Source organism: Wolffia australiana, chromosome 8 (genome assembly GCF_029677425.1).
Source record: "Wolffia australiana isolate 7733 chromosome 8, ASM2967742v1".
NCBI lineage: Eukaryota > Viridiplantae > Streptophyta > Magnoliopsida > Alismatales > Araceae > Wolffia > Wolffia australiana.
In genome coordinates, this window is record NC_135842.1 from 9,679,651 (window position 1) to 9,706,759 (window position 27,109).

The window sequence follows — 27,109 nt, forward strand, 5'->3', positions numbered from 1 at the left end:
AAATAGAAATACATTTTACATAATTTACAAATGCATAATTAAGCTATAGGGAGAAGTTTATATATTATGCTGAAGCATTTTTTATATTTCTTAAAGGTTTTCAATGAATATTTCGTACTTAGTCTAGCCTGGTCCAAGATGGGCCCGATAGCATATATAGTGAGGTCCAATATATGTCTGACAATATGTGTACAATATGGTCCCGCAAGAGAAATAGTGAGGGAAAGAGTGGGAAAGAGAGAGAAATAGCAAGAGAGAGAGAGGGAGAAATAGTGAGAGAAACAGCGATAGAAATAGTAGAGAAAGAGTGGGAAAGAGAGAGAAATAGCAAGAGAGAGAGAGGGAGAAATAGTAAGAGAAACAGCGATAGAAATACTAGAGAAAGAGTGGGAAAGAGAGAAAAATAGCAAGAGAGAGAGGGAGAAATAGTAAGAGAAACTGCGATAGAAATGGTAGGAGAGAGACATTAATGTGGTCTTTTGGCGAGTTACAAATTGACACCGCAGAGGGGGTTAAGTTGTGCATGGTTGAATTGTTTCTGACGATCAGCAGCGGCGAAATTTTGCGTTTGGAGAGGAGAACAGGCGGATTGTTACGGCCAGATTGGTCGGCCTAAACCATGTCTTTTTCGTTCTTTAAGCCCTCCAAAGCGAGAGTAACGCCGGTGGAGCTCGCGAGGGCTTTGAAAGAGAGCCTTCTATGCCTCGACCCCGAAACTGCACGTGATCCGAAATCGCGCGAGAAGGTTAGCCGGCGTTTTTTTCGGCTTAAGTTGATCCCCAGAATTCGTGATTCTCGCCGGTTTCGTATTGTTGCGTAGGATTTTTATGATGGGTATTCGAATTTCCCATAAAAAATGTAGCTTTTGGTTTCTCTAATTTTGTTTATCATGAGCATTTTTTTTCGTCCACCGCATGGTGTTGTCTTACTCGTTGGTAATTTTCTCTTCATGCATCTTAATTTTGAAAATTTATTCATCACTGGAGTACCTTTCAACGATCACCATTAAAAATACAACTTTTATTATCTATTGGACTTATTTTATAGTTGGTTACTCTCCTTAGTGTAATTGAACTATTGTCTCATACAGATTTTCCTACCAGTGAAAAAAATGTTTTGGGCGTTCAGTTTCGTCTGTTTCTATAAGTGGAATCAGTTTGAAAATTGGATGTGAAGAATAATGGAAGCAAGGCAGACAGTAGGACTTACAAAGTTCTGGCAGATAGGTGAATCAGATCCAGATCAACTTGCATGTCTTTTGCCGAAATAGAATTTTGTAAAAACATATGCCACTGATGCAGTTTTTTATCAGTTCTTTCATTGTCCTATTGCTGATATAATGGAATGACACACGAAGGAAGGGGCTGAGGATGGAAGTTTCTAGTTTTTCCCTTCTTTTTCTCTTCATATTTTCATCCATGATTTTTATTTTGCTTATGCTCTGTATCAATCACCTGCTTTCGTTCATCCTCTGCTAATCTCGATGCTCAACATAAAGAATTCTGTCATTCATAAACAGCTGAATCATCTAAGGGAACTGTTTCCGTTGTGCTGGCTTCATCAAGCAATGGAAAATGTAACCGGATTTGATTACCTTTTTATTGGGATTTCAAAGGACGATGCATCCAGATGGCATATGATATCTGCATGCCATCAGTAGTATATTTTTTGGCCTTTTTGACTCATTGAATTCCGATTCTTCTTTTATTCCATTAATTTATTTTTCCTGGTTATTATTTGCCTTTTTAAAAAAGAACATGGGAAATTATGTATGTGTTTATGCACTGTGGCAGTAGAGTACCGTGGTGTATTTCTAAAAATTATATTATGTGTTAATATTTACTGATATTCCAACTTCCCATTAAAATTTCTTGCGAAACCTGAATCTCCCTAACTGCACTTAAACATTTGGTATATTATCTGTTCTTAACTTTTCTCGATCCCGTGGAAGAAAGATGCAATTTTTTTCTTGATGAGATACTCATCCATATCTCTGAAATGAAAAAAGTAAAGGCTTAACGGAGGATCCCTCATATCAGATAATTAATTTGGTTCATTGCCTCCATGGCCTAATCCTGGACTCTATTAAATTAGTCATAGCCTTCTATCATTTCTTTCCATGTAGTTTGCTTTGAGTCTCCTCTTAATTAACTTTATTGCCTCTTAAGGTTGTCAAATTGAGTAAATTAATTTGTCTTGGCATAACTTTCTATTTCATAAGGCCCGTGAAGATGTTGACAAGATCATTGTAACGATGAGGCACTTTCTCTCTGGGGATGGGGATCTTGAACCTAACCAGGAGCAAATTTCACAGTTTGTTCAAGAAATCTGCAAGGAAGATATCCTTTCTCTATTTGCTTTCAAGCTACCAGTTATAAGTTGGGATGTAAGTCTCTGCTTGTGAGCTTATTAATGAGTTTACTAAGAATATATCTCTAACATCAGAGATACCACCTTGGAAACAGGCTAGGAAAGATTTAGCTCATTGCTGGGGAATATTTTTGAGGCAAACGGTTGGTTCTCATCACTGCTGTGTCGACTACATTGTGGACCATGCTGACCTGTTAGATTTTGTTGTGGGTTGGTGAGATCTCATTCTTTTGGTTAATGACTGCCAGGAATTTTGTCATTTCTTTAAGAAAAAACTACTGCGTATCTCAGTTAATTCCCTTCTATTGCCGTATGATGTTTCTTTAATACCAAAAAATATGTGCGTAAGTTTTTATATTTATTGAGAGCCCACAAAAGTCATTCTTGCTTGGTTCTCGTCACTTGTCTTCTGTATTTTCACTTCAATTTTTTCTTCAAACCTTTGGATTCGTCATTTCATCTCTGACAAATCCTCCATTGCTTCCACTCTTGCTTCAAATTACTCGACCGTCATCGTGTGCCAGAACTGTGCCTCTGACACCAATGATACATCTCAACCAATAAAATCCGAGTATCGTAGAAAAGAACCACTCACTGTGTTGCAAAATCAGTTTGCCCCTCCAAGAACAAGCCCAATCCTACAGTATCTATTGGCCGAGATCTGCAGTAAATGCAGCTACCGCTCCTGGAGTCATGTTCTCATGAAACGGCCAACATCCCATTCAATCCTTTTTCTTTCCACTCTCATTCGTATCTGTTGACAGGAAGTTAGTTAGGCCTCTTTTTCTCGTCAGATGACTCATGATCCCACATGTGACTGTTTGCTTCCTTTTTCTGAGATTTAGGGTGCCTGCTTCTTTCTATTTTTCAATCTTTTCGTATGTTAGGCAGACATGGCATTGTAACATCATCCTCCCCCAAGGCTTGCGTTGACTGATAAAGGGTAGAGACTACACTTGAATGATGCTGAATATCGAGCAAGATGGGATTTAAGGCTTCCATTTCAGAGGGAATGAGGAATTTGGCCATGGGCACCACTGCTATAGTGAACTCAGCATCATGATTATATGAGGACAAAAAAGGATCAACTCTTGAGCAAGGAAGAAGTCACCTGGATGCAAGTTAATGAACCCTTTGTACCCACCGGTCCTTGGCTGTGTTGCAATGTCACGGTCGATGAGCTATTGGACACATTGCATGTGTTGAAATAGGCTGTAGCCTATTGATGTCTTATTCTCCTACTTTGCTTAATGGGCAAATCGTTAGAACTTTGTTGGCTTCAACATCGTCTGTTGTCTCGTTCTGTGCCATCCACCATGTCCCAACTACAAGCTGTCTGTAAGTACCAGCATCACAGACTGTGCGCCTATTGACGCTACCTGCCCTGCCTCATCCGCTGTTTACCAGTTCCCAGGTCTTTTGTTTATTGTTCATTTATACCATGGTCTTCACTGACTTGAACGGCTCTTCTGACATTCAGGCTCCTGCAGCTCCAGCTCCTGGTCAGTCTAATTCGTTTGTATCATCGGATTTTGGTGGTTGGCGTTATCCTCTCCCATGGATTACCCCTGAATTTTGACTCGTGGGATTGAGTCTACTGCAGTGGCATCAATATGTGCAGTGGATTACAGGGACGCCCACTTTATGCCATCTGATCCATCCTTTATTGATCAGGGATATATACTCCAGCTTCAGGTGTATAGTTTCTTATGAGACTTAATCCAGAGTACTAATATCACAGGGGAAGTTTATTCATTGCCAAAAAAGCTTAACCTTCAAAGATGCTCTCAGTATTTTTGATTCTGAGTCTACATATTGTTCATTCCAATCTGAGGAGTCACACCTGCATATTTTCATTCCTAGTTTTCATCGGCTATGGCAACATCACCATCCCTCACCTGGTCAGGTTGTTCCCTCAGCCACATTACCGTCCCCTTTGAAGTGTGTGGCTCATGGACCAACCGTCAAAAACGATCTCTCGTTATTCTGAAACTACTGCGAGACACAGGGCACTACACGGAGGAATGCCTACAAGTTGTAAAAGAAGGCAATTCATCAGGCTCGAATTGCTGCTATTGTCTCACCCTCTGCAATTCCACCACCTGCCTTCTCTACTACGGAGTCTACTCCGATGCTTCTTTGGACACTTTTGCCTCTGACGATTATTTGAAGCAGGACAAGATTGAGCGGCTTTGATGTTTATTCGACTCCACTGATGTAGGTTCCGCTTCCTTGGCTCATGAAGGTATGAACCCACTTTCCATTGAGATGCTTCTTTGACTTCTCCTCCATCATGGATTGTCGACTAAGTTGCAAATGTGCATATGGCTCCCGATTCCTTCCATTTTGTTTCCAATGATCATTCTCCCTGCAGTCTTAAACTCCACATCACCTCGGGTGATTTACATACAATGGTGGGGTTGGCTTTGTCCGCCTCCCTTTATGTACCATTATCACACACATCCTCCATATCCCTTGGCATACAGATCGTCTTGTTTGCAGCTCTTGTGTAGTCGAGGACTTGGGTCGCAACCTTATGTTTAACCCTAATGCCTGTTTTTATCATGACAACGTATTGGAGAAGTCCACTACACTTGCTGAGGCACATGGTTTTCTCCACCATATCCGGTATTATCTTGCTTTTAATGTGGACCCCACTTCCTTATCTGCCTCTCAAGACAATTTGCAGCTTCTCCATCACCCTTTAGGCCATCCTTCTTTTTCTATACTTGAGTTGATGTTTTCTCGTCTCTTTCATGGGTGCTCTGCGGAGGGTTTTGTAAGTAAACCTTGTTGGCTTGTGAAATATTGTGAAGACCCTGATCATTGGAGCAGAGACGGTAGATCGTGGAGGCATTGTGACTTACAAGCAACAGACTTCCTTATTCCTTTTTCCACTTTTCTTTTGTTTCTATTCCTCTGTGCTACTGCCTGGGACATTTGCCTTGGATATGTCATTGAGTTTGATTGTTTGAGAAAGGAGAAGGGTCTAAACATATCATCACATAACTTATCCCTCTTATACTTCTAATTCTTGCAGTACTCAATTTTCAACTGCTATTCGATGTGTCCTCTTCACCAACGTTTGAGTCAGTTCCCACCTCTCTCATTTCTTTTAACTCATGACATTATTCATGAGACTACCTGTGCTTATACACTACAGAAAAATGGGGTGGTAGAGTGTAATTTTAGCGCATCTTTGTTATGAATATGTAATTTTACCTGTATCCTTCTTTTTCATATGAATATGTCAAAATATTCTGGGGCGAAGCAGTCTCTGCCGTTGATCTCCTCAACCACCTCCCTTCTTGGATCGTTCATATTTTAGCCCCCTTGGTTGTCCCGTGCATTCTTTTCCATCAATTTCCTTGAAAACTCATCTCACCCCTTTGGGTGCGTCTGCTTCATCACCAACCATCACCTTGTCGAGATAAACTTGGTTCTATGGCACTCGGGTGTGTTTTTGTGGGTTACCCTCTCCCAGAAAGGTTATTCATGTTACCATCCCTCTACTCTTTGCTTCTATTTTAGTAAATCTCTCTTCCAGGAAAAAAACCCCTTTAACTTTCCTTCCTGCCCCTTCCACACCTCAGGAGTTCTCTTCAGATACCCTTGACTTTTTTCTCCCTCATTCTCCTTTGGAGCTCATTTCTTCTTCTTCTTCTTCTTCTTCTAATTCTTCTTCTAGTTGTCTTGGCGGACCCAACTATGTTTGGCATCCACAATACGTCCTCCAAGTCCTGTCCCTCGTCCACTGCCCATTAACCTTCATGCTCCTATGGCCTTCATCGCTTCTTCTTCCCTTGATCTTCCCATTGTTCTTCACAATACTACTCGTTCTTGTACCTCCACACCTTTTTAGCTCCTGGCAACTTCATATCTCCTCACCATCTTTCTTCCTTCAATCGAGCTTTCCTTACTTGCCTTGATTCCAATTTCCTCACTAAGATGGTGAATGAATCCGTAGCTTCTCGTGGCTGATGCCTTGCCATGGAGGAGGAACTTCAGGACCTTGCCTAGAATTGCACTTGAGATCTGGTTCCTCTTCCTCTGGGAAAACATTCAGTGGGCTCTCTTCAATGGTCGAAGCCTCAATTATTGGTGAAGTGCCATACAAAGAGGTTTGGGGTCGTTTATCTGGAGAAACACTGTCTGGGTCCTTCCTCTTGTGGCCCACCACAGTTGGCTTCTGCGATAATTTGATTTTAAGAATGTCTTTTTCTTTGGGGATCTCAACAAGGAAGTTTTTATGACTGTACTGCTGGGATGTCTGCTGCTATAGTCCTCTTCTCATCCTCTGGTTTGCAAACTAAAAGAGCTCTGTTTGGATTGAAGCAATCTCCTTGGACTTGGATCGGCTGCTTGACCACTTTCATGAAGCTGTTTGGGTACTCTTGGTGCAGTGGTGAGCATACCCTGCTTTTTGTCATTCCCCATTGGGGGGAGTGACCATGCTGCTTGTGTACATGAATGTAGTATTGTCACCAGGAGTGACTATTCAATTTTGTCATATCTGTCAAATATCTTATGAGTAATTTTGACGTCAGGCATCTCAGACCACTGCATTTATTCCTTGGTATTTAGGTGGTCTACTTGTGTACTGTGATATTTCAATGCTAAAAGAAGTAAATCCTTGAGCTCCTTCACAACTTTAGGAAAGAAGACTCACAGCCACTCCCTTCTCTGAATTAGGCCAATCATTAGTTATCCTCAGCTAGTGAAAAAAATCAATCTGTTGACCAGGCATGGTATCAGAGGTTTGTTGCCAAGCTCATCTATCTAACTTATATGCACCCTGATATTTGAGATAACACAATTTTTCTCAGTCACTTTATGCATGCCTAAGGAGGATGTCATATGCATGTGGCTCATGGGGTCTTCGTCATCTGAAGGGTACTATTGGCCACGGCCTCATGTTCAAACGTCCAGGTGGTCTCTACTTGGAAGTTTATACATATGCAGATTATGGTGGGTCCCTCGAATTATTGCTGTTCAACAACTGCATTGAGCCCTGTGGATTGAGAATCTCCAGGCTGAACTGCATCTGTCCATGGATCCTCCTGATACAACAAATCTACAGTTATCATTGCTTGTGATCCAGTGTAGCATGATGGCACCAAGCATATTGAGGTGGACCATTAAGCTGGACTCAAGATAGTTCTGTACTCCATATATTCATTAAGGATCTCTCATCGGCAAGCTTCCAGGAGTTGTGGCAAGCTAACTCAGGACCTTCACATTCTGTTTCATGTTTCCCTTTCTTCTCCTCCTGCAGCCCTTGGCTTCTTCAGCATGCAATGACTTGTTTGTCCAAGTTGAATCTTAAATCTGGCGACTCTGATGTCTCGAGTAGGCTTCATAAAATGACATTATCTACCAGTGCAGGATAATTCCTGGAAGAGTGTATCCCAGGTGCAACAACAATTCTCTGACTTTCCTCTTGCAGACAATGAGAATACGGATGGTGGCTGTAATGATATACTTCCATGAAAGAAGGCACTGCTGAAAGAAGACTTGGGGCCACATGGCCCATATAGAGATACCTATCGTAAGCAAAATCAGATAGGGTTATGAGGTGGAAAAGTAAAGAACTTGGCAATCTTCCAAGGCCCTATAGAGCCAATCTGGTATTGGGTAAAGTGATTCAAACCTCCCTAAGAGGTACCTGAGGAGGTTGAATGACAGGAAGACGGCACACATAGGGTCCTATTGGGGGGGGACCTAGGCCTTTCAAAAAAGAGGAGAATAATCCTCTAGTGGACATTGGGTATTTTCGTACCTGAGTTGGTGGGAACAGCTGAAGCAGAGGAGACCCTCCGAATTCCAGAGGGGAGTTAGCTGATCAGGCGAACTCTTTGCTTAGGGAAAGGCAAATTTGGAAAATTCTGGTCATGTGGCATTTTTACTTTCATTTTTTTGTCTGTAGAGAATCCTGTCCACATTCTTGAACTTTGATTGGAGCATAAGGCTCACCAATTTGGATTTTCAGTCATATGGTTTGAAGTTTCATTCTCTGGACTTGATACAATTGGGTCGGATTTTTGGGAGATCTGCACCATAAAGCTCTCTCTCTCTCTCTCTCTCTCTTGCCCTCCCTCTTTGTTTCAACCTTGTGCCAACGTGGTATTTTGGTGATTCATTTGAAGGAAGTTTGATCTCATCAGGTGTCATCCATTGTGCATTTAAATAAGAAAGACAGTAGATTTTTAATGCTGATAAATAAAAGCGCCATTCTTGGAGACATGTCGTCTCATCCTAGGTGATAATATTATTCTTATAGCTATGTCCTCCAACATCATGGTGTTAAAACCATAATTCTCTGACTGAAGATTGTCAATAACAACGCTGATGTTCACGAATACCCCTCCGAGAGAGAGCGAGGAGGGGGAATGGTGTGGAGTGAGGAAGAGATGGAGGGAGAGAGAGAGGGAGAGAGAGGGAGGGAGGGGGAGAGAGAGAGAGACACAGAGAGAGAGAGAGAAGGGGGGAGAGAGAGGGAGGGAGGGGGAGAGAGAGAGAGAGAGAGAGAGAGAGAGAGAGAGAGAGGGGGAGAGAGAGAGAGAGAGAGAGAGAGAGAGAGAGAGAGAGAGAGAGAGAGAGAGAGAGAGGGAGAGAGAGAGAGAGAGGGAGAGAGAGAGAGAGAGAGAGAGAGAGAGAGAGAGAGAGAGAGAGAGAGAGAGAGAGAGAGAGAGAGAGAGAGAGAGCCGGCGGAGTGGACGACGCCGGGATGGAACGATCCTTGCTCCTCGCGTGCAGGGACAATCAACTGCGAGAGGAACAGTGAGATGGAGTTGAGGAAGAGGGGATGTGCGGTAGCACTCACCTGGGAACCAAAACTACTCCATCCCATGTTGTGGGCGCCCTAAGAGCTGTTGTGGCCTGGCCTGTCGTGGGCTGGGCCTTTGACCTCGTGTTTGGGCCAATGCCGTCTCTCGTAGATGCGCTTTAGGATCGCATCACATGGTCATGTTTCTATCTTTCAATGCTCTCTATTTATGCTTTCTTATTAATTATGCATTATTGTTCTTACGTCTTCTTTCTTATCTGATCCTATATTAATAATGTTTTCACTCAATTCAAAAAATTGATTAATTCCGATTTCTGTATTCTAATATTCTATCATAAATTCATCTTGTACAGCTACAATAACAGAGATGTTGCGGTGAGTTGTGGAAATGTTTTGAGAGAATGTATCAAATACCCAGCACTTGCGAAGTAAGATATCTCCTTTTTTATTTGCTTATCTATGATATGCTCTATCTATGTTGACTATATTCTGAGCTTATAAAGGATTATGCTTCTCCTTAATTTTAAGTTTTTTCGGCTAAAAATGGTTCATATGTTGCCATCTCTCCCCTTAGAAATATGATGCTAGCTCCACCCAGCTTGAGAAGAAGGAATTTCTCTTTAGGGATCCTGAGACATGGTTAAGGGAGAATGAAGGGCAATAATGTCAACACTCCCCCTCAAGCTGGAGCGTGGATGTTTTCCACACCCAGCTTGGAACAGAGCTCCTCAAACCGAGGGGCATGAAGCCCTTTGGTGAAGATGTCTGCAAGCTGTTCAGCTGACGGAACATATGGCGTGCAGAAATTTCCCGACTCAAGCTTCTCTTTAATGAAATGTCGATCGATCTCAATGTGTTTTGTACGATCATGCTGGACGGGATCATGAGCAATGCTGATAGCCGATTTGTTGTCACAGAACAGCTGAACAGGGGAAGAAACCGGACATGTTGAACTCCATGCTAGGGCTTGGAGGAAGGAGAGGAATGAATTCCTTAACTAGAATGTACATGAGGAGGGGTATATATACCCTAGGAGAGAGAGAGAGGAGAATATGAGTTAGTGATAAGTGAGGGGGCCTAGTGGGTTTATAGAACATGACCCACTAGGAGAGGCCTCTCACTAACAGCCCCCCGCAAGCGAGGTATGGATGTCATCCATGCCAAGCTTGGAGGTAGCACGAACAAGGAGAGGATTTGATAATCCCTTCGTGAGAACATCGACCGCCTGGTCGGATGACGGCACGAAAGACAAGTCGAACAAGCCCTCGTCCATCCGCTCCTTGAAGAAGTAGCGGTTGATCTCCATGTGCTTGATGCGACCCGTCTGGCCCGGATTTTGAGCCAAGGCAATAGCCGATTTGTTGTCACAATAAAAGTGGATCGGACGGGTGTACTCGGCGCGAAGTTCGCGGAGCACCCGTGAATCCACTGAGCCTCGAAGGCCCCATCCGCAAGTGCCCGGTATTCCGCCTCTGCACTCGAGCGGAGACACGATCCTGCTTGCTGCTTTTCCAGCTCACAAGGCCCCGAAGACAAAGATGCAAAGACGGTGGTAGACCGGTAGTCCACAGTCGAGCCTGCATAGTCAGCGTCTGTATATACCTTCTGATCGGCTCTGAGCTCCGGGGAAGAGTAAACCCTTCCCGGGACAGCCCTTCAGTGCGCGAGCACCCGGTGAGCTGCCTGCGATGAATCTCATGCGGAGCATGCATGAACTGACTGAGAAGGCTAACTGCATAGCTGATGTCGGACGCGTGTGGGTCAGATAGAGAAGTTTCCCCACCAACTGCTGATATTGATGGGTGCTGACCGGCGGAGAGTCACCCCGGCGCCCAACTTGAGCGTCGGGGTCGATGGGGTCTTCACAGGAGCACAGTCGGTCATACCCGTCAAAGTCAGCAGGTCCACCGTATATTTCTGCTGGCTGATGAAGATACCACGAGCGAGTAGGCCACCTCGAGCCCCAAGAAGTACCGGAGCTGACCAAGGGCCTTGATCCCGAACTTCGCGGGCAAGGGAGCGGCTGAGGCGTGAAGCCGGCAGTGTCCGACCCGGTGATCAGGATGTCGTCCACATAAACGACCAGGATAGCGACCCGGCGGGCCGTGGCGGAAGAAGAGTGGCTTCCCCATTGCTCTGGGTGTACCCGCCACGCGCCAGCGGAGCTGAAGCGGCGAACCACATCGCGGTGACTGCTTCAGTCCATACAAGGACTTCCGCGGTCGGCAGGCGGTCCCGGAGGCCGAGAGGGTAGCCGGAGGATGATGCATGTAGACCTCCTCGGTAAGATCGCCATGAAGGAAGGCGTTCTTAACGTCGAACTGGCGAATCAACCACCCATGATGGCGGCCAGCGCCAGGAGGAGGCGGGCGGTGTCCATCTTCGCGACCGGAAAAGCGTCTCGAAGTAGTCGGCGCCGTAGGACTGAGTGAAGCCACGAGCCACGAGCGCGATTTGCGGCGTTCCAAACCATCGGCATTGTGCTTGGGGTGTGAACCCACTTGCACGAGGCGGCCGTCTTCCGGGCGGGAGAGGAACCACATCCCACGTGTGGTTTTGAGCAAGCGCGCATCTCCTCATCCATCGCCGCTTTCCAATGAGGACAAGCGATAGCATCGGTTAGCGGCGTGGAGCGAACAGAGTCGATGCGGGTCAAAAACAGGCGGTAGGGAGTACTCAACCTGGCGAAGGAGCGATAGTGAGAGAGGGGGTAAAGGGGAGTGCGGGTGCACTGGCGGACCCCTTTACGCAAAGTGATAGGCAAGTCAGGGGAGTCATCGTCAGCAGGAGAAGAAGACGACTCGGAAATGGCTGGCGGAAGAGAGGAAGGCGAGGACTCAGCAGACGGGGAGGAGCGGAAGCAGGAGGCGAGATTGGGGAGGAAGATAATGGAGTAGGCGCAATGGGTGAGGAAGGAAGGCCGACCGGTGGAGGAGAAGAAGAGGAGGGTGGAACGACTGTGGAAGGAGAGACGACGGTGGGAGGAGAGACGACGGTGGGAGGAAAGGGAGCAGCGGGCTCCAGAACCAGATCCGGCTCCAAGTGGGGGGCCGGAGGAGATGAGGGAGAGAAGAAGGGTTGAAATTCAGAGAAGGTGACATTGGCGGAGACGAAAAACCGGCGAGAAGAGGATGAAAGCATTTATACCCTTTCTGAAGCGAAGAGTAGCCAACAAAGAGCGCATTTGGCGCCGGGCATCCAGCCCGGACAGGGAGAGGCGTCGTGTCATGAACATATGCCGTGCAGCCAAAGACGCGGGAAGAAGGTGAGTGCGGAGCTGCGGCGGGAAAGGCAGCCGACAACCGGTCAAGCGGAGGCTGAACTGGAGGGTCGGGGTGGGCAGCCGGTTGATGAGATGAGTACTCGTCAGAACGGCTTCCCCAATAAGTCCACGGGGCGTGGTAGTCCAGCAGAGAGTGCGGGCGGTCGGCGTGACATACCCAATACGCCGCTCGGCAAGGCCATTCTGCTCGGGCGTCGCCACGCAAGACGTCGTGGAGAATCCATGGGCGGTGAAATCGAGGTCAACTCCTGGTTGGCGTAGTCCGCGCATTGTCGGACCGGAACCGCTGAATAGTCCGGCCAAACTGAGTCTGAAGCATGGTGCAGAAGGCTTGAACAGTCGAGAGCGGCGCTCTTGGGCGGCAACAAGTAGGTCCACGTGTAACGGGTGGCCTCATCAACAAAGATCAAGAACCACCGGTGTCCCTTCACGCTGGCCTGTCGCGGCGGACCCCATACATCGCTATGAATGCGATATAAGGAACATCACTGTGAGAAGTCGACGGAGGGAAGGAGGCCCGGCGATGCTTCGCCAGTTTGCATGCATCACAAACAACAGAAGAGAGGTCCAAGCCAGTACACAATGTCGGAAAAAGTCTTTTCAAAACATGGAAAGACGGATGCCCGAGCCGCTGGTGAGTGAGTAGAAGCCGCTGCCGGCGCTGGTCTCGACCGTCAACAAGCACCGCTGCACCGGGGTCCCGACCGCCCTCTCGTCCAACAACAGTAGGCCATCCGGCGCCTAATTGCAAAGTCTTCCCCACCTTGTCAGTCAAAAGATCCCATCAGACTGAATGTGGAGCGAGCAATGGACCGCATCAGCAGTCGCCGCGGTGACATAAGTAAGGTCTGAAGGGACGGAACATGAAGGGCGTTGTGAATGATACCAAGGCCATCCACATGGATCGACCCGATACCAGTCACGCGGTCGTCCCCACCAGTGTGGACAGCTCGACCACCAAGGTGCCGCTCGTGGGACAGAAACCGGTGGTTGAGCGGGGTCATATGCTCTGTGGCCCCGTGATCAAGCACCAGGTGGTATCCGAAGCGAAGGGAGCTTGGAGGGCGAGTGTCCACAAGACCACTGATCTGACTTGGGAAGGAAGAACGCACGAAGTCACTGAAGTGAGCCACGGTAGGCTGCGAAGAAGCGCGGTCTGCAGGGCAGCCAGCTGGGAGCTGATACGGGCAAGTTCGGCAGTCAGCTGGTCATTAGTCATGGCTGGATGGCTGGAGCTAGAGGCGACGGGGCGGTGCCTGGGCAAGGTGGGCTCTGGCTGCGGGACGGCGAGGCGGCGAGGCAGGAGCTGATGGCGGCGAGGCGGCCTCGGATCCCGGGTACTGTCCAAAAATTTCTTGATGCACCGGGCCTCAAGATGATTGACTTGCCGCAGTGAGAACAAACCACGGTGCGGAGCCCGAAGAAGGCTTGGGCAGCAAGGAGGTTGCTCCGTGAGGGCGGGACAGGAGGGCAGCACTCTCGCCGGGGGACTCGGCAGGCAGGTCCAGCAGCGGACGTTGACGACGAAGGCTGCTTTCAACCTCCGTCAACTCCTTAACCAGACCATCGAAGTCCGGAAGAGGAGTTTGGGAGTGAAGAGCCCAGCGCCGGACATCCGCATATTCCGGATTCAGCTTGTCGAGAAATGACATGTAACAGAGCTTGAGAGCATGGCGGCGATCGACGCAATTCGGATCCCCCACCGGCATGTAATAGTCCACCTCGCGCCACAGGGTTTGGTGGGCAAGGCTATAGTCCATAATGGACATGGTGCCATGTCGGAGTGCACTCGCCCGCTCGGCCAAAGTAAAGATCTTCCAGTCATCAGCATCATGCCCGCAGTAGCGACGGGCGTGCTCCCAGATCTCCCGCGGAGTCGTCAGGTGGAGGAACTTGTCATAGACCTCCCGAGAGAGAGTGTGAGTCAAGAGCCAGGAGTGGACGAAGTACTGCTTGGCACTCCAGGCCGGGAAATGCGGGTCCGTGACGGGGAGGGGCTGGCAGGTGAGATGTTTCTGGAGCAGACGGCCGCGCAGAGTGTACTCGACGAACTTCAGCCACGACATCAAGTTCGGAGCATTGAGACGGCAGTTATCCGGGCGGAGGAGAGGAACACCGATTTTTCGGCGGCCGGGAGTTCCCCAGGCAAAGTCAGCGCGGTGAAATCTGCTTGGGTTGACGTCGGGACGGTGGATGCAGACGGATCACTGCCCATGCTGGAGGTAGTCGACATGACGGCAAACAGCAGCAGCGGCAGCGAACGAAGAACCGAACACGGTCCGACACTGCTGGCGGACAGTAGTTGCTGGCGGGCGCGGCACGCAGGCGGGAGACAGCTGCTTGCAGGCTGCTGGCGGGCGCGTCGCGCGGGCGCTCCGTGCGGGCGCTGCTCGCGAGCGGCAGTGCGCGAGCGGGTGGTGCTGGCGGGCGCGTCACGCGGGCGCTCCTTGCGGGTGCTGCTCGCGGCGCTGCTCGCGGCGCTGCTGCGGCGCTGCTCGCAGGCGGCTGCTTGCGGGCGGCGGTTCGCGGGCGCTCCGTGCGGGCGCTGCTCGCGGGCGCTGCTCGCGGGCGGCTGCTTGCGGGCGGCGGTTCGCGGGCGGCTGCTTGCAAAGAGCAGATTGAGAGGGTGATGGTGAAGAAGAAGGGAAGAAGAAGAAGAAGAAGAAGCCCGCACAAAGGCTTAGGGCTAGAGATGGGGATCAAGAGCTTGCTCTGATACCATGTTGAACTCCATGCTAGGGCTTGGAGGAAGGAGAGGAATGAATTCCTTAACTAGAATGTACATGAGGAGGGGTATATATACCCTAGGAGAGAGAGAGAGGAGAATATGAGTTAGTGATAAGTGAGGGGGCCTAGTGGGTTTATAGAACATGACCCACTAGGAGAGGCCTCTCACTAACAGGACACCTTAGTTCACGAAGCAGTTGGGTAATCCAAAGTGCTTCACAAAGACCATGCGCAAGGGCACGGAACTCCGCTTCAGCACTTGATCGAGAGACCACTTTCTGTTTCTTACTCCTCCAAGTAATAAGATTGCCTCCCAAGAAGGTGCAGTACCCAGAGGTCGACCGACGATCTACCACAGATCCTGCATAATCGGCATCAATGTAGACTTCTAGACGCAGACCACTGTGACGACGAAACATTAATCCACGGCCAATGGTGCCCTTCAAGAAACGGAGGAGGCGATGGGCAGCATGAAGATGACTCATTCGAGGGTTCTGCATAAACTGACTTAGAACACCCACTGTATATGCAATGTCGGGACGGGTGTGGGTGAGATAGAGCAGTTTGCCCACAAGTCTTCGATATTGTCCGGGCTCAGCCGGATCTTCATTCTCATCCGCACCAAGTTGATGACTCACATCAATCGGTGTCGAAATAGACTTGGAGTCTTCCTTTCCCAGCTCGCAAAGAAGATCCACTGTATATTTCTGCTGACAGATGAAAATCCCACTCGAAGAATAAGCCACCTCAATACCAAGAAAATATCGTAATGGGCCAAGATGACGTATGGCAAAGTCCGACGACAGATACATAGCCAGTTGAGTAATGGACTCCGTATCATCACCCGTGATGATAATGTCATCCACGTACACGAGAAGAATAGCCACTCCCCCGGACGTGGAATGACGGTAGAAAAGCGTGTGATCTCCATTACACTGACGGTATCCCCGGTTCTTCATGGCCATGGTGAAACGGCCAAACCAAGCACGAGGAGATTGCTTCAAACCGTACAACGCTTTCTTCAGGCGACAAACAACTGAACTCGGAGTAGACGGCACTAAGGAGGCATATCCAGGAGGTAAGGCCATATAGATCTCCTCAGTCAAATCACCATGAAGAAAAGCATTCTTGACATCATATTGCTGCAATATCCAGCCCCGATCTGCGGCAAGAGCCAAGAGAATCCGGACAGTGTTCATCTTGGCCACAGGGGCAAACGTTTCCTGATAATCAATGCCATACTGTTGGGTGAACCCTTGCGCCACAACACGTGCCTTGTGCCTTTCAATAGAGCCGTCGGAATTGTGCTTTACAGCATAAACCCAACGACTGCCAACCAAGTGCTTGTCCGGCGGTAGTGGAACCAGATCCCATGTGTCATTTAGGGCAAGTGCTTGTAGCTCCTCCTCCATTGCCCGGCGCCAATGAGGAAGAGAGAGGGCTACGTCCACCGTCTTTGGAAGGGAGATAGTGTCAAGGGAGGTGAGAAGAGCGTGGTAGGATGGGGAAAGACGATGAGATGAGATGGATGCGGCTAATGGATACAATGGAGAAGGATGAGGGCAAGACACAAGTGCTAATGAAGGATTTTCAAGAGGAGTGGATGAGGAGGATGAGGGAACTTCAGGGGTAGGAGGAACACGAGGCTTGCGACGAGCAAGAGTGATACCATAGCGTTTTTCTGGCGGGCAACGGCGTATAGGTAAAGGGGCACAACATAGTGGGATAGAGGGATCCGATGGGGACTCTGCAGGAGGGTTCGATGAAGCAGAGGATGGATCTTTAGTAAGGACAGGTGGATTTGGGATTGGTGCAGGCAGAGGATCAGAGGACAAGGTGTTCATGGGAATATCAGATGGAGGCTCTTCGAGAGGAACAGGCAAGGAAGGACTTGGGACTGGTGGCGAGGAGATGAGTTAGGAAGAATAAGAAATTCAAGGGGATCTGATTGAGGTGGTAAAGAAGGAGAAGGTGGAGAAGAAGAGGGTAATACTGAGTGAATTCGTCAAAGGTAGCATCCTTGGTGACAATAAATCGACGAGAGGGTGGATGATAACATCGATAACCCTTTTGAGTAGAAGCATAGCCGGCGAAGACACATTGGATGGCCGAGGATCAAGCTTGTCACGACCAAGATGGTGGTTAGGAGCAAAGCAAACGCACCCAAAGACACGAGGGGTAAGATTGGTTCGGAGAGAAATGTTGGGAAGGAATGCTGGAGACAATCAATGGGAGTAGAGTAGTTAAATGCGAGACGGAAGACGGTTGAGAAGATGAATGGCAGTTAGGACAGCTTCAGCCCAAAAATACTTTGGCACATGCATGTGAAATAAGAGGCTCCGAGCCATTTCAAAAATGTGAAGAAATTTTCGTTCTGCAACTCCATTTTGCTGGGGGGTGTAAGGACATGTGGTTTCATGGATGATGCCTTTTTCTTGGAAGAAAGTACTTAACGTGGAATTGACATAGTCTCGGGCATTGTCGGAGCGGAAGCGACGAATAGAAGTGCAGAATTGAGTTTGAATGAGAGAGTAGAACTGAGGAGTAACAAGGGAGATCTCTGATTTATTTTTCAAGAGATAGGCCCACGTGAAACGAGTAGCGTCATCAATGAATATACATAACCACCGAGCATCGGACGTGCTATGAACAGGGGAGGGTCCCCACACGTCGGTGTGAACGAGAGCAAAAGGAGTCGTCAAATGGGAAGAAGAAATAGGATACGTAGTACGATGATGTTTAGCAATTCGACAAGCATTACAAACAAAGCGGTCCACAGAGTGGCCTTGGAAAAGTTTTGGAAATAAACGATAAAGAGTAGCAAAGGATGGATGGCTGAGGCGTCGATGGAGAAGCCTGGCAGCTCATGAGGCGCCGAAGGGGAACTGCAGCGGCAGCAACAGCGAGGAGACAAGGAGATCGAACAAGATAGAGGCCCTCATGCTCCTCAGCAATGGAAATCGTCCTCCCCGACACCTTATCACGATAAAAACAGGTATTAGGAGTGAATGTAAGATCTTGGTTCAGATCACGAACAAGGTGGGATAAAGAAAGAAGATGATGAGCAAGCCATGGAACATGAAGGACTTTAGTGAGGTTCATCGAAGGAGAGAGAGACACGACCAATCCCAGCCACAGTGAGAAGATCACCGGAAGCTGTTTTAACTTTGGAGGAGCCGGAAAGCGGGTTCATAGGTCACAAAAGCTCTAGGATTGGGTGTCATGTGGGCAGTGGCACCAGAGTCAAGAAGCCAATTGGATGATGATGACAGCGGAGATGGTGAAGGAGAAGGAGAAGGAATGGTGGACATACCGCGTTAGCTAGAGAGCACGAGCCCACGACTGGAGGGTCAAGCAATCGCCGAAGACGTTCCACATCTTCAGGTGTAAAGCCGGGAAGAGAAGCACTCGCCGAAGACGCTCCACTTGGAAGAAGACCATAGGACAGAGGCACTTGACCAGGCATCGGTACTTGGTTGACAGAAGGTGCAACCGTAGCGAGATTGCTCTGTTGTGTTCGCTTCCGTTGAAGCTTAAAGCACGTCTCCTTGGGACCCGCTTTTGCAGTAATTGCAGAAAGGAAAGGATCACCTTTGGAGGATTCCTCAGTCGAGTAGATGGACCACGAGGCGAAGCTCCTGCTCCAGTCGATGTGGTCGTCACCGAGGAGCGCGTGGAGGAAGACGAATGTGCTACAAGTGCAGAAGCCGGGGTCTGGGACTGCTGAAAGCGAGATTCTTCAATTCTTGGGCTGCGAAGCGCATCCTTGAAGGAAAGCTCTTTCTCCCGGTGTATAAGCTGAGCCCGTACCGCTTCATATTCCGGGTTAAGTCCTATAAGGAACTGAAAAACCCGAAGTTGAAGAGTGTACTTGCGATCCACCGAGTGAGGGTCCGGAGGCATGTAGTGATCAATCTCATTCCACAGAGAAATGAGTTCTGTGCTGTACTCCATGATCGTCCTGTCTCCTTGACGCAGATTGGCGGCCCGATGCACTAGCTCATACAGTGTGGCAATATTATTTTTCTTGGAGTGGCTGTCAAGGGCCGCTTCCCACACGGCCCGGGCAGACTCAAGAGACAGAAATTCACCCTTGATACTCGGTGAAATACTATCCAAAAGCCATCGATGGACCACCCCTTCAACGTCTAGCCAGTCATAGTACTTGGAGTCTGTCTTGGAAGGCCCTTCTTCAAGTAAATGACGCATCAGTCGTCCCTTGAGAGTAATCTGGACATATTGCTGCCACTGAAGAAGGTTAAAGCCGGTGAACATCCCATCTGGAGGCATCCGAGGCAGAGAAAACGGTCCAGGTGAAGCCGACCAATTCCCCGACTCAAGAGGTGCCTCCGAAGCATTTGACGTTTGACCCACACTGGGTGGCGTCGATGCTGGCGTTGATGCTGGCGTCGATGCTGGCGTCACACCGGAAACCGATACAGGCTCCGTCATCTTGATCACAGAATGAAGTGTCGCACGAGGAGCACACGGCTGCAGGAACGCCCGCGGCTATTGGCTGCGTGCGCGGCTGAAGAGTCGAGGAGGGAGCGCGGCCGCGACCGAGAGGAGAGAGCGCGGTCGAGAGGGAAGCGTACGCTGCCGAGAGAGGAGCACAGCCGAGGAGGGAGCGCGGTGCGGGAAGTGGGAAATGTGGCCGGAAAGAAGCTGCGCCGCCAGGAGCAGGTAGCCAACCGGAAGGAGAAGGAGCTCAAGATCGTGGCGAATGTAGAAACGCCAGAGATCGGAGCTACGGTCGAGCCCAGGAACCCGGATTAGGGTTAGGGTTAGGGCTCTGATACCATGAAGACAAGAAGAAAGAACAATTCTTGATACTCAAACAAAGAGATTACAAGGGGTTTTATAGGGAGCCCTAATGGGCTAATAATAGAAAGGGCCCTTAATGGGCTAATAATAGAAAGGAGCTAATAATAGAAAGAAGAAAAGAAAAAGGGAAGGAGACAATAATGTCAACAGATTCGAATATCTGAAGACAGGGAGAGAGATCTATTAATAAGCTGAAGTAGGGACGTGAAGGCATAGGGACTTATTCTTGATTTTTAGGATGGAGCTGTGATAAACGTCCTCTACGGACATACGAAGCCAAGAGGAGAAGAGCTGAAGGATCCACACGTGCGGAAGGATCCACTCGTGCGAATAGTTGAATTGAGGCGGGAAAGTAGCAGCGCGAGGGAGTCCAAGATCCTTATAAATAAGCTCGAGGGAGGATGGACGGGGGACACTGGGAAGATACAAGATTTTCTTCCGCACAAGATCTTCCTCGGAGCAGAAACTGTCGCCGATCCGGCCGGCCGTCGTCATTTCTACCTCTCGATCTAAGTCTGCTTCTATCTTCTTCCGATATATTTCTCTTCTTCATCACTCCAACCTAGATCTGGTATCGCAACTGTTCTACTCAATCTGTGTTCAACTCTCAATTCTGTGGAGGATATTTGAATATAAAGGTTTACTTTGTTAGAAGTATTGGTGTTCTAACAAGCTGCAGTTTTGGGCAGAGCAGAGAAACCTTCTTGACTCTCACAACAGGAGAAAGAGTCGATGAGACTCACATCTCACATCTCTTTTATTGTTCGATTCTGATCATCCTCCAGGATCTTGACAGTTCACTTCCACAATACTTCCATGAGTTCCCCAGAACGGGCCAAAGATGCCTAAACTTGGTCTTTGCTCCATAACTTGTTGCCTGAGTAGAGTCAACTTTCTGGGGCAATCCAGATAAGTGACAATTGGGACCATTCCGAATTTATATTTTAATTCCTTGAATTTCTGGATTATATTCTTCAATGTACAGTCAGGAGAAAAAGAACGCTGATCATATAAATTTCATTCTTGTTGAACTTGGCAAGGGTCTCTCGCAGTGAAAAAGTGTCATCATGCCTTCTTATTGGATGAGTTCCATAATCCTTTCTGAAGAGTACATTGTTGGAACTGGAATGCCAATCCAATCCAATCCAAACGATGTCTCCTCAATGTATCTTGCTTGGATTCTGTTATAACTTAGTGTATTTCCTTCCAAAAACGAAGAAAATTCCTCTTTGAATACACAATGTGCACTCCGTTCAACGTGAGGGCCCAAGGCAAAAAGGAAAAACCAGGGAAATTCGTGGATACTGAAGGGGGTTCGCCGGTGCTTGTGGTGGGATGGTTCTCCTGCGTGGTGTCTTGGTCTCTGAGTGTGGGCTCACCTGGAAGGAGAAGGTGGGGGACTATCTAGGGGAACAATGTTAGGGTTGAGAGAGAGGAAGGGTGCAGGTCAGGGGAGAGAGAGAGAGAGAGGAGATTCCACTGTCGCTCATGCGATATCCACCCTATTGGGGTCCCGACAGATTCCTGACACAGAGGCCCAGAGTATTTTAATCATTTGGGCTTCTTCTCCTGGGTGCTAAAGCATACCACAATACTTTCAGGATTTATACTCAGCTATGGGGAGAGCGGATTTCCTTTTGTTAACAGTGAACATTAATTATCCATCTTTAGGTTTACATATGTATGAGTGAACTTTTTAAAGACTTCAATATTGAGGGTTACTGCTCTTGTGTGATTTTGAAACATAAGTCTATCAGTTCTTTTCTTGTATATGATGAATAATATTTCCAGATACATGCTGGAGTCTAAGAGTCTTGATCTATTTTTCAAGTATGTCGAATTGCCCAATTTTGATATTGCTTCTGATGCCCTTGCGACGTTTAAGGTCCGCAAGTCTACTAATCTCTATCATATTCCAATGGGCTTTGCTTATCACTTTACAAATACATATTTTTTAGGACTTGCTTACCAAAAATCCAGTGGAAGTCTCTGAGTTTTTGAAAAATCATTATGACAAGGTAGAAATATGTTCCTTTACTTTTCAATGAAACTTATTTTTATCCAAATTTCCCATTATCTAATGGCATTCCTTCCAGTTCTTTGGTCTATATGAGAGGCTTTTGACGTCTAGTAATTATGTCACACGGCGGCAATCTTTAAAGGTGTGATTTCAAACGGTGTTTCCTCTCAGTTTGTTCTCTTAGCTATTTTATTGCTTTCTGACTTGAGTCCTCGTGTAGCTGCTCCTGGAATTCCTTCTGGAACCTCCAAATACACAAGTTATGAAACGTTTCATCCAGGAACCGCAGTACTTACGAATCATCATGGGATTGCTAAAAGTAGGCACATGTCTATTCCTCTGCTCTTATCCCTAGTCTGTCAGCACGGTTCAGCGCGTCCTGATGATGTCAACATTGGTTGATGATTTGCTGATGACTTCGTCACTGTCAACCATCCACGCTTGAAGAAAACTTTCTTCAATGCCATCATCATCATCAACTAGAACCACACGGGTTGAAGTTGATGCTGACATTTTTGTTGGCTGGGTTGAACCATCTGTGATGGGTTATCACAGATGGCTTCAACCATCTGTGATACCTCATCATTGTCAATGCTAACCTTGTCAACATCATTGTGATCATAAACCACTTAGAATTTTCTCAATGTCAACGAGGGTTCACAATGAAGTTGATAATGAAGTTTATGAGTGCTAAACTCATGAAATTTGCATCCAAAATTTTAAAAAATGTGAACAAATGTGCTGCTTTTGTCCTGGAAGATTAATTTTTTTTACTGTGTAGCAATCAGGAGTATTTCTTCCTGTGCACAGTTTTCCAAAAACTTGATGTCATAATTAGAAAAATCCTGCATACAATCAGGCAGGGCTGTGGCCATATGCCGTGTAACGTATCGCCATATTAAAACATGAATAGATCACAAGGAGAGATCTCTATGTTGCGGCAAATTATGGAACTTAGATTAAAGAAGAAATTGTTTCTGATTAACCTTAAAGCCCTCATTTTATGCAGGATAAGAGCAAAATCATCCAGATATCATCTTTTCATATTTTTAAGGTACGCTCAAGGTCATCTTTATGTTCTGATTGAATCCGAAACCCTTATCCAGGGTATTTCCGTCATTTTTTTTCTGTATAGCAGTTTATCTTGTGTCAGCAGATGTCTATCCTTTTTTTTTATATTTACTCTCTTTATTTTCTTATAACCATGTACTTATTGTTATTGGACATCTACCCTTATGAATCCGGTTATACCGGATCCACCATATCGGGTCAACAAGACCTGATCTGTGTAAACCCAGTATAAGTACTGCGTTATTATGTTAAATCTGTATGAATAATATTATAGGTTGAACTTCCCTTCTTCCTGGAAGCTAGGTTTTGGACAGGTGGAGAAGAAGCTCCAAGCTGCTTCTCTCCAAGATCAGCTGAAAGCTGACACCTTGAAGTGCATGTAGCCCTTCCCTATGAAGGGTAGATGATACAATCCCTGTCTCCCTGTTAGGACTAGTTTAGTCTCTGCAGCCCAATAGGGGCATCTTAGTCATTTCCAATATGCGTGTATTTTCCTTAAAGTAGAGTAGCCCTGACTTAAGGAGGAAGATAAGAAAGTATAATCAAACTAGTTCATTCCTATCTTCTCCGGAAAACTCCATCCCGCTGCTATCTTCTCTCTGGCGACTTCACCCCGTCAGACCTCCTTCTGTGTGAGGTCCATTCCACTTGCCTCTTGTCTTGCTGATGCTCGCCAAGCATTCTTATAGGATCCTTGATAGAATCCTCAGCCTATCTAGGGTTAGGCTTGTCGTATTAGCCCATAAGGGCATTTTAGTCATTTTTCTATTGTGTAATTCCTTTAAATAAGGATGCCCTCCCTTTAGGAGTGCAGCCAACAGAAGAAGATTGAAGTAAGGTCTCCTGTTTTCCCTCTCCAAGTCTGGGTCCTCTCTCCCTCCCCCTACGATCCCCGTCCCTCGTGATCGTCTCTACCTTGCTGTATCTTCAGGCGTCTCGTCCCCGGCCGATCCCTACCCCTCAGCTTGGCCTCTCCTGACCATTCCCGTTCTCTTCTTCACCCTGGGAACTCTCCTTATCCTCTAATTACATCAGAGACGATACATCCATAGATGGGATGGTATCACATTCCCTGTCCTTGGCCAATGACCATTCTGGCAACTTCTCCCGCCTTACTGTCCTCTCTCTGATAGGAACTTTGGGGTTCATATCAGTAGGGCCTTCCCAAGGACAGGGATTGATCATTGATCAGTGCCTGAAGCCATTCTCGTCATTCTATCGTTCTTACTATCATTCTCTCTTTATTTCCAAGATCCTACCTCAACAGAGAATTATACCAAGGTTTCCATCATCTTCATATACACCAATAGCAGCTATTTTCAAATAAAAACCTTTTGAATTCTGGTTGAAAAGCTTCTGATGATATCCCTGAAGGATCAAAAAAGAAAAAAAAGGAATAATAAACATCATGGTCTAACTGAAAGTAATAAGATAATCCGGGGAAACTACTTAAGAGCCCCACTGATCCCTCTGAAAGCCCTTTCTGTTTCATGTTAGGATTTGTGACCCGCTGTGAGGAAGAGAAGTAATGATCGGAGTTGTATCACAAAGGTCTTTGATCGCATGTTTTTTTTGTAGATTGAGTGGTCAATATATTTCTTTCCTTGAGCCGACATACTCTTATCATTCTTATAAGTTTTTGCTGTATTGTTTTCTGATTTTCAGCTTAACCTTGTGGATTATTTCATTGTGTCAATCAGGTGTTCGTTGCAAATCCAAATAAACCACCTGAGATATTTCAAGTCCTGGCCGAGAACCAAGAGGAATTGTTGATGATCCTCCATGGCCTTCCAGCTAATAAAGGTTAAAACATTATTAGATCTTATTGTGTACCTTTTTTATGCATTTTTTTCATATGCTTGAAAGTTACTGTCGATTTTTCAACCATTTATATAACTTCCCGTACAATATTATATTTGTATGATTGCAATTCCATGTTCCGTTTCTTTTTGGCTTCATGGAAAAATTGAATTTCAACGTTTGGACTCGAATTAAAGATGATTCAATCATTTTCGCGGGGACACTTAGAGTAGGCCTTTATATAGAACTCACTCGGTGTAGATTTTTCCTGAATAATGATGTAGAGAGTGGTTTCAAGTTTGGAGATTAAAGCACTTGCATTTTTTTATAATCATGGGTTCATCTCTTTATGTTTCATTTGCCCAGGTGGAGATGATGATCAATTTGAAGAGGAGAGAGATATAGTCATCAAGGAGATCAAAGAACTTTGATGTACGTTGTGTTGGTGCTGATTCGCTTGTTCTTTGTGTGTATAGTGAGTTTTGAGGATGTATGCAAACTTCAATACCAACACTATAGAGAATGGAGTTTTATAGTTTGTTACTAAGAGTTAGCTTTCGAGGAGATTTGATTTTTCTCTAAACTTAAAAATAATAGGCGGCAAATCTCAGTGAGAATGTGCATTCTACTCAGTTAAATTGTACTTTATTTCAAATTTCAAATTTTTGCATCATGCCATAGATAGCGAGACATATAAAATATAATGAAAATTTCGATCTTGCATTGCAGAGTCAGGCTTATGAAGATTTTTTTAACTGAACATTTGAACTTATGAAGAGTAGAAGGGACTGGACTCATCAAACGTGAGATATTTACTCACAAAGGAGCAGTTAGTAGGTGGATATAAAGCATTTGCAGGTTTTTTAATTAGGAGAACAACCTACAAAGAAAGGAGAACAATAGTTTGCTTTACAATTGAGCTTTTCTCAGTAAGAATGATGATTGATGACATAGAAAATACATTAGAATGCAGGTAACAAGGCTAGTTTGCAAAGAAACCAATGAATAGGCCTAATGCAGGCCATCAAGATGAGGGAGATGAGAAAGGACGGTGAAAAGAAGATGGCTGATTAGGTGAACACTTAAAAGAGATGCCGCAACCCAGAAATATATGGGCTTGTTCATGTAAAGTAGAAGGTTGCAGGTGGTATCAAAGTTGGTAACCATCACACACCCACATGTCCAAAGTGCTATGGATGGGGCAAGACCCCATGTATCACCTGAATGAGGGAGAAAGGAGCAGACGGAGCGTGAATACATATTAGATGGGGATGACGTTGTCCTAATATGCTTTGCCAAATGGCATGGTTCACAAACGAACTTGTCCACAAGATGTCTATGAAGTAGATGAGGAAACATCAGTTTCAGAGTAGAGAAGGTTGCCCTAAGCAACAGTGAAGAAACCAAAGATGATTGTGTGTGGTCGAAGATAGATCAGCTCTGATAGTAGAGATTGAAGGAGAGAAATTAAGAACGTAGAGGCCACCACGTTCTTCACAAAGTTTAGTCATCTGGCCAAACTTATCATCATGGTAACATGTATTAGGTGTGAATGTAAGTCCTTACCCAAATTTTGAACAGATATACAAAATGAAAAAATATTAACTGTAAGCAATGGACCATGTAGAACATTGGTGAGAGTAATATTGGAAGAGAATTAGGCACACCCCACCCTAGTGATGGTAAGGAGGTCACCTGATGAATTACCAACTTTATGAGAACTAGGAAAGAAAGTACAGGGATTCAACAGTCATATGGGTTGGACATTTGTGTCAGTGACCCATTGCACCCAAGAAGAAAAGGGAGAGGACATGACACGACTAATACCTCCATGAGCCAGTGAAGTAGAGCCCGCCGCATTTGACAAAAGTAAGCAGAGGAAGTTGGTTGAATTGAGAGATAAGAATTCATCAGTGAAGGCTGGATGGGTGCCGTGAAGTATTCAGCTGTAAACAACACCCTCAACATCTATCCTGTGATCATAATCAGGAAGCAATGGGAAGCGGGGGCTCTTCCAAATGATAATTCACAAGCTTTGTTTTCAATGTAATTTGAATCCAGTAACACTACTTAGTAAGTTTCAATCCTCTTGATGTAACACGACGAAGGCCGGGATCGGACGGCTCGTGTTACACCACAGTAACGTTTAAGAATGCACTAACTGCTAGATGTTATGATTTCAATTTTCAGAACAACGACAAGTAAAACGAATTTCACAGTCAAATTC

The 27,109-nt window shown here is 46.4% G+C and overlaps 1 protein-coding gene across 1 annotated transcript; it reads left to right on the forward strand.

Moving 5' to 3' along the window:
* The first annotated feature begins 347 nt into the window (after nt 1-347).
* Nucleotides 348-25,446, forward strand: LOC144706622 (Mo25 family protein). Its single transcript, XM_078579615.1, has 11 exons — nt 348-745; nt 2,222-2,386; nt 2,466-2,584; nt 9,511-9,585; nt 21,783-21,876; nt 21,950-22,009; nt 22,088-22,153; nt 22,232-22,330; nt 23,021-23,065; nt 24,783-24,885; nt 25,249-25,446. Exons 1-11 carry the CDS (start codon nt 620-622, stop codon nt 25,311-25,313), a joined length of 1,017 nt encoding a protein of 338 aa, XP_078435741.1. The 5' UTR covers nt 348-619; the 3' UTR covers nt 25,314-25,446.
* Nucleotides 25,447-27,109: the final 1,663 nt, after the last annotated feature.